This window comes from Hydra vulgaris, chromosome 10 (assembly GCF_038396675.1).
Source record: "Hydra vulgaris chromosome 10, alternate assembly HydraT2T_AEP".
Taxonomy (NCBI): domain Eukaryota; kingdom Metazoa; phylum Cnidaria; class Hydrozoa; order Anthoathecata; family Hydridae; genus Hydra; species Hydra vulgaris.
The window spans coordinates 49835597-49844374 of NC_088929.1; the positions used below are offsets into that span (position 1 = coordinate 49835597).

An 8778-nucleotide genomic window follows, 5' to 3' on the forward strand; every position below is an offset into this window, starting at 1 on the left:
TCTTCAGAACATAGTTCTTAACTGTTATAATCTAATCTTATTTGTTAGTTATTTAAAGAAAAAACTCTCATTTATTTTTGTTAACAGTTAAACAAAATATTTTTAATATTTTGATATTTAAAAATATTTAATTTTAAAACAAGATTTCCAATGATAAATTTTGTATTTTGTAAAAATTTTGTAAAAAACAGTAGTTTAGTGCGACAATAAAGTACGCACTTAAGTATAGGGGACGGTATAACCCAGTGTAAAAAAAAAAAATGGTAAATTGTATCAGGTAGGAGACGGTAAACCTATAGGTGAGAAAGGGGTACGGTATAACCTAGTGTAATGAAAAAAACGGACATTGTATTAGATAACTAATCAAATATGCCTTTCTCATAAAATTCATCTTTAATTTCGTCTTTGTATGCTGTTTAACTGTAGATGCATATATTTAGGCTCATTAAATACTGTAGTTTTTTTACTAAAATTAGTAGACCCATGTCTCTGTGTCTAAGGCCGAATTACCATAACACTACTACTGAGCTGTTCCATTATATTTAGTAGAATACTACTACACTATAGTGTAGTTGTGTTCTACTAAATATAATGGAACAGCTCAATAATAGTTTTTGAATATCTTAACATATTATATCGTAGACAGTGGCGGATCCATAGGGAGGGGCGACGATCGCCTTATCCCCCAACAATAGTCGATTTTTTTTAGCTCTTTATTAAAAATTATAATTAGAAGTTATTGATATACAGTTTATTTAAATGCTGTAGAAATTAGTTTGTTAGACTAGTGCAACAAACTAAACTCTGTCTAACAAACTAAACTCTGCTATTTTAGGGGGATAAGGCGATCGCCACCTCTCCCTATGGATCCACCACTGTCTCCGATATAATATGTTAAGATATTCAAAAAACTATTGTTGAGCTGTTCCATTATATTTAGAACAAATAATATAATTTTGCCTTAAAAACGATCCCTAGCTAGAAGCAGACAAGATACAGTAGCGTCGAGCCGTATGGCGATCGCTTTTTTATGATTTTTGAATTCACTTTCGCGGGAATTAACTGAGTGGGAGCCTAACTATTCCTTCATTACATTTTAGCAAACCATTTATTTTTATATGTTTTATCTGTTGCTTTATGCTCTCTTTTTATATATGCATATATACAAGTTAATTGGAGATAAGTCGAACACCGATTAACTAGAACTATATCTCGAACTGTTTCCTTTCCTCCCTTGAAATTGTCTAATTTACCTTCCCCCCTCCCTCCCCCTACCTTCCTCCTCCATCCCCATGTACTTTTAAGAAAGCTTTACATAAGTTTAAGAATATTAGACTGTGACTTATGAACTGGTATAATAATATTTAATGGTTATACTTTAGCATTGATTAAAAAAAGTTGCCTAAACGCTGATTAATATTTTATAGTACATACTTTTTAAAGTTCGACTAACAACAGGACTTCTCTTATTTCAACAATTCTTTGGTTGTTTGGGGGGGTTTTACTGTATATTCCCTACAACCTTAATTTAGGCTTACATTTTTTATAATAAACATTTTCACCTTAACAAGTATAGTTTTCTTTTTGTTTTCATTTTTAAATATTTATTACATTTTTATATATAAACATAAATATTTACTTCATTTGTATTTCAAACAGTAACAAAAAAGAACAGACAAGAAAATAAATAGTATATAGTTTTAAAGGATGTCTTTCTAGCTTTCTAGCAGGATACCAAGTAATCCATAAAAAAATTTCGCTTTTATACAACTTTTTTGGCTTTTATACATGTTTTACAATACCACATTTTTGATGTCGGAAGCTTTTTTAAGTTAAGGCATTTAATGTGAAACCATTGATTGCAACAATCACAACCAACCAATCCTACTTGATGTCAACCATGAAGGAGTTTTGTATTTGAAATCAGTTTTGTATTTGAAATGGGCATTTCAAATACAAAACTGATTCGTTATTAGAGGATTACTTTGCTGATTATCATTGGAAAAACATGCTGATTCTAATTTCCTTGTAAGGAGCTCAGGTAAAATAACATGTTCCCAAAACATGTCTTGTTTTTCAATCATGTCATTTATAAATACTGTATCTTTATATATTCGTAAAACAACAAACTCAATTGGGGTCCATACAACAAAATCACGGTATTCTACATCTACTACATAATACTACTAGAACATTATTATCAGAAAGATTAATGAAGTCACTGCTCGTGCCAGGGAACAGCGACAGTCCCACAATATTTGAATTAATTTTTCTAATTGTTTCAAGAAAATTTGATTAAGCAGTGCTTGTTGACTCTAAATGTTTGCGTTGAAATTTATTTGTTACTTTTTTTTGGCTCCTGTGGAATAAAAATTTATATCAGCAATTAGTGATGGTTCAACTTTCTTAGTGAAGTTTTGATTCCACTGTCAAGGTAAATCTGTGGGAGTCTGTCCTATAATACCAAGACTAGCAGGTGTCTTAGGTTTGTATAGAACTGCAGCAACATGTAATATGCCTGCCGGATTGTAGCAATATTTAAATTGAAAAATATATGCAATATTTTCTAAATATATATTCAATCTTTTTCAAATATATTCAATCTTTTTCAAATATATTCAATCTTTTTCAAATATATTCAATCTTTTTCAAATATATTCAATCTTTTTCAAATATATTCAATCTTTTTCAAATATATTCAATCTTTTTCAAATATATATTCAATCTTTTTCAAATATATTCAATCTTTTTCAAATATATTCAATCTTTTTCAAATATATTCAATCTTTTTCAAATATATATTCAATATTCCTGGGGAGAACGCGGCCAATCGGCTTTTGGTTGAACAAAACATTGTCAACATTTAAAAATACTTTAATAATATTATTTATAGAAAAAGCGTGTAGTTATAAAAAGCAGTTATACTTATACCGATATGGATAGTTATAGCAAAGTTGCATCTTTGTTAGAGGAAGCTTCTATTCTTCTTCGCACAAATCAAAGCACAAATATCAGCAGGCCACAATCGGAACTCACAATAACCTCCACATTACAAAGAGCTAGAGGAATGCTCAATGAAAGTGGTTCATCGGGTATTTTTAGGCGCCTTAATAGAAACGATAGATTAAGGTCGTCAGCACCATACAGTAGCAATATAGGCAACCACATAGGCAATCAAAATAAATCAAAGAAAATGACAAAAACATTAGAATTTGCACTAATTTCATCTACAGAAAATGATGAAGAACAATTCCTAAAATGGGATTCTGTAATTGCAAATGGAATTTTGATTATCAATGAATTCGATAGTGAACAAATAATAAGAGAGAAAATAAAGGAGTCGTTGCATGAAAAATTTCCTTTGCTGGGTTCAGATGAATTCGATTTTGTTAAAGTATCACGAAAAAAAATATCAAAATTAAATAAATGCTCAAATATTGATTACTCATATGATGTTGTAAAAAAACTAGCTGGACAAGGGCTTTTATATTTACAGCTAAAAGAACGATGCAATGATCATCAAATGATCATTCCAACGGAAGTTATTGAAATTCCATCAGCTTCATTTGTATCAAAAAGTTCACAACTAATAGATCAAGAAGATGTTAATGAAGTTGATATACAGGAAATAAAAGAACTTACGTCAGCTTCATTTGTAGCAAAAGGTTCAGTTGATAAAAATATATATATTGAAATTGATTTTGAAAACCAAAAAATTAAGGAAATTAAAGAAAATAATCTTCAGGATCCAATAGAAGTTTTAAGGTTTCTTCAAAAAACAATGATCAAGGGCAGAGTTCAAGATATAGAAAACATTGATGAAAACACGGATAAAGATTCTGAGACAAACTTTATTTGTATCGATCGACAAAATATTTTAATGTCAACATTTGCTGAATTAGAATCCGTTGAAAATTTTTTAATTACATTTGAAGTTGACTTTATGGGAGAACTAGCTAAGGATTATGGTGGTCCAAGGAGAGAGTGGATACGAGAATGCAATAGAATGATTAAAGAGAGATTATTTGATAGTGGTTTGAGAGAACTCTTTGCTGAGGAATATTACTTTGTAGGTTTGTTAATTGGTATTGCACTCTTTCAAGGAGGGCAGCTACCAACATATTTACCAGACAGCATCAAGAGTTTCCACAATTACTTGAATTATTAAGACCTTCAAAAGTACAATTCACAGCAAAAATGCTTTTAAAATTATTGAAGCCAAAATTTTCATCAGAAGGGTCGACAGCTTTAGTTAAAGAAAAAGAGATTTATTCTATGTTTGTGAAATATGTCAGAGAGGTAAGTTTTTTTTAAATGTAAAACAGTGATCACTGTGATGTTTTAGATGTTACATATAATATATTATTTAGGTTGCCAGTGGTAGAAGAGAGTGTGTTTCATTGGAAAATATTCTTTCTTTCGTCACTGGAGCTTCAGAAGAGCCTCTACTTGGGTTTGCATTGCAACCGTCTGTTGAATTTATTCCTACTATTGAAGCTGATGAAAAAGTAAAAGATCTATTATATTTAATAAAATAGTAGTATTTAACTGAAAGATTTTGCTCATACTCAAAATAAATATCGGAATAATTTATTTCATTCAAATTTAGTTTGTTATCGGAAACTAAATTATAATTTGAAAGATGTATATTATTAAAATATCATTTTTATAGCCTGTCAAGTCATGTTATCCAGCTACTGGTAATATGTAATCTAGTACAACCTGATTCATGTTAACATCAGGAAGGGCATTTAATTATAAAAATGTTGCTTTAACTTTTCTATAATGGTTTTTAAGTGTCACTATGAAGTGGTTTGGATGGTTCTTCATAGTTTATGGTTTTTAGATTTCTTCATAATACAAAACTTGCAAAATTAAAAAACGTAAAAAAGGGCAACTTTGGTCCTGCATGTTTCTGCATGACTTTGTTTCACAATATATATTTTGTTTTAAAATGTTTATATTCTCTACCATAACAGTGTTCCCACAGTCCTGCAATGTCCGGGACTAGTATCCTAGAAAGTCCTGGGATTTTTCTTTTTTTTTCTCAAAAATCCTGGAAAAGCCCTGGAATTTTTAAAGTGTAGGGGAAGTTCGTGTACCTAGGGCCACGTATTTTCAACGTCAAAGTTTAATGCTCCGCACTTGTCTAAAAATTGTAAAACTGATATGATCAAATGTATATACCAATTACTTTCTATTGATATAAGTATATTGACTTAAATAAAAAAGTTCCGCCATATAGAGGGGTTTGAAAAAAATTGGACATAGGTACAGTAAGCTTTTTTTTAATTGTATCCAATTTAATTGTAGACCAATTGTGGCCAATTTTTAATTGGCCACCAGCTATTGTACCTAGGATAGTTTAAGTGCAAAGTGGGACAAAACCACCCCAGTTTACTTTAATTAGTGTGATTTCTATAATAAGCTAAAAACATAAACAATAATAATTTGCAAGATCTTGAAATTTTTTTAATAAATATGCAAAAATGTGTGTAAAAAAACTCCATGCTTGGATTTATGATGTAATTTTTCAAAAAATATTTGAAGGTTATTTTCATAAAAAATTGTTTTTTTAAATAAAAATAATAAAACTAGACATTCTTAAGTGTTGCAAGTTATAATAATATTTTTATTTTTGTTCATTTATAGGATCAGAAGACACATGAAGCATATATGTATATACCAATTGCACATACTTGCTCTAATGTTTAGTTTTGCCGTGTGGCTCGCTGTTATGCAAGCTTCCAGCTAATAACGACCTTTTTGATGTTTATGACATGGCATTTACTAATAACTTTTTTGGAACAATATGATTTTGCAATATGTTTGATGATATTTTTACATGTTCATATATGAAGTCTTATCAAGTAATATATAATATTTGAGAGAAACGCTAATCTTTTTTTTTCCAAGTCTCTGGTTTACCCTCTAAAAATATTAAGAGACCGTCTAGAACGAATGCAAAAATTTAAAAAGTAACCCTATTATGGATAATTTCCATTTTGTAGCAAATGAATATATTGCTTGATTTGAATATAGGCTCAAAACGAATTACATGGAAGTAAAAAAATATAGCACTCTCGAGTCCTTAATAAACCACCCCCCCCCCCCCATTTCCACTGTGCCGTTTATTCCCACCCCACTTGTATTCTGGACTCGAGAGTATAGATACAAAGGATTCTATTCAGTAGAAACTATTCTGTACACATTAACAAGCAGCTAATACAAAATAAAATAGATCAAGAAGTTAAATTCATCTGAAATATAAATAAGATTCAAATTTTTCCACCACAAGTGCTAAGGCTTCTATGTAAATGTCGATTGCCATTTCAGTGGATTCTTTAGACATATCTATTGAATTTCTGACGAATGCTTCAATATCAATTCTATTCGGAATACTGAGTTAACAACAACATTGTTTAAATCGTGAGATTAAGGGGCGTCAACATCTACTCCATAGATATTAAAATGATTTATATCATTTTCAGTTTCATCTCTTGACATAGGATTGTCAATATTTATCATTCCCATAGTCCATATTTGATTGGGAGTCCAATTTTCTTCTGTAGATAAACGATGGTCGTTGTACATAAGTTTAAACTCTTTCAAGGAAAGATTTATTCTTTCTAAATAAACTATATGCAGTGTGAACATGTGAATTGGATTTTCAATATCTAAAATGCCGCTCTGTTCCATAGCATAAAAAGTGAAATAAAAAGGTAACACGACGCATCGAAACACATCTCTCCATAACCTCTCTATTCTTTGATTTCTTGTGGAAGATCCAGCTAAAAAACTCCCTCTACCATGACCTCTTCTTGCAATCATTTCATCACATATAAGAACATTTTCTACCCCAAAGTCTACTCTTATTCTTGAAGGCGTTGAAAACTCGCTTGTCGCATTTAAAAAAAGATTTAACACCGTTTCTGCTAAATTATTTGTATTGGCTTCCAAAAACATTACTTTCCTTGATTTACCATCAATGCACCCATGTATTACGAATTTCCAACGAATTAGAGAGTGATGTCCATCTATATGCCATAAAGAATTTGGCCATGGTACATAATAAGATCGCCTTCTAACCAATGCTCCCCATCGCAATGCAGTATTCCTATGATCCACTCTGTTTAAACTAGAGCGGATTCTTCTTCTTTGTATATGGTAACCTTTTGATCTAAAATAACCAGATAGTAATGGTTCCCCTGTTGCTACACCGTGACGAGATATGTATTCAGCTATAGTTCTGTCTATTTCGTGGTCATTGATGTTGCTAAAACGACCTGTTTTGTTTAAATTAAGTTCATTTACTCTGCGATGAACTGTCCAACGTGAAACACCTAAAACCTTCGATGCAACATTCCAAGAAAAACCCAAACACTTAAATTCTTTTAGAACATCTTTTGGAATTTCGTGCTTTGGCCTTCCAGGGGTTTTATTATATAACACATTAATATTGATACTGCAGTATTTTGAAGATTTTTCATGATAATAAATGGAAAGCATTTTCCGAATCTCCAAAAATATATATAATATACTATCTATTCTTTCTTTGTTGTTTAAATCACCAATAAACTCTTCATTAAAACTGTTCAATACTGGAATAAGTTGATCGATTAAATCAATATGTTGTAATAATAACGGCAAATTATCACCACAAGTGGTTTTTCCAATAAAAGATTCAACTTCATCTAGAAAAAATATTAAATTTTTATATAGATCTGCACCCATGTCTTTTTCAATGATTTCGGTCGCCATTGTTTTTGTTTGTGTTTAATTTTTTTGTTTGCCATTAATTGTAGTTATTATCCTTCTATTTACGCGCGTAAATTGCTTTATCCCAGGAATATTGAATATATTTGAAAAAGATTGAATATATTTGAAAAAGATTGAATATACTTGAAAAAGATTGAATATATTTGAAAAAGATTGAATATATTTGAAAAAGTTTGAATATATTTGAAAAAGATTGAATATATTTAAAAAAGATTGAATATATATTTGAAAAAGATTGAATATATTTGAAAAAGATTGAATATATATTTAGAAAATATTGCATATATTTTTCAATTTGAATATTGCTAGTTTTTTCAATTTGAATATTGCTAATTTGAATATCCGGCAGGCATAATGTAATCAAGTCTCTCCAAGTCTAAATTAAAAAAATACTTAAAAACCTATATATATATATATATATATATATATATATATATATATATATATATATATATATATATATATATATATATATATATATATATATATATATATATATATATATATATATATATATATATATATATATATATATATATATATATAACAAGATGGAAAATGTTTCATTATGTTTTATTTTAATCTTACCCTGCCATGCAGTTGCAATGTGCTGCAAGAATTGAACCACTTTTATTTATAGTAGTCCATGGTTGATATGGAGTACCATTAATTCTATATGATGAGCAAACATCAGTCTTGGCAATGAAAACTACAGAATCAAGCCATATATGATATATTGTGTGCACCCATCCAGAAGCACAGTATTTATAAGCCTCTAATGACTTGTAATTTTCCATAGCTTCTGCGTTAAACACACCTAAAGTATATTTAAAGTATTTTAAATACTAGATACAATAGGATTGCTAGTTATTAACAATTGAAGACATAAGTGGATGAAGGTGTTATGTTACACCAATATTGAACTGAGATATCAGAAGTTAAAGTTTTGAACACATATTGTTCTAGATATTTTTATATAGCAAAGATATGTTAATATTT

At 29.5% G+C, this 8778-nt stretch overlaps 1 protein-coding gene across 2 annotated transcripts; it reads left to right on the plus strand.

The window, feature by feature from the left end:
- The first annotated feature begins 2825 nt into the window (after positions 1–2825).
- On the plus strand, positions 2826–5689 carry LOC136086635 (uncharacterized). Of its 2 annotated transcripts, XM_065808845.1 has the most exons (3): positions 2826–4299; positions 4371–4508; positions 5653–5689. In XM_065808845.1, the coding sequence occupies exon 1, from the start codon at positions 2936–2938 to the stop codon at positions 4166–4168; it is 1233 nt and encodes a 410-aa protein (XP_065664917.1). In that variant the 5' UTR covers positions 2826–2935; the 3' UTR covers positions 4169–4299; positions 4371–4508; positions 5653–5689. The 2 variants fall into 2 exon arrangements, with proteins under 2 accessions (XP_065664917.1, XP_065664916.1); XM_065808844.1 differs by lacking the exon at positions 5653–5689 and having other exon boundaries at positions 4371–4636.
- The last annotated feature ends 3089 nt before the right edge of the window (positions 5690–8778 follow it).

Bases quoted from the DNA above. Each gene is read 5' to 3' on its own strand.
- LOC136086635 (XM_065808845.1), top strand. From the start codon at position 2,936: ATGGATAGTTATAGCAAAGTTGCATCTTTGTTAGAGGAAGCTTCTATT.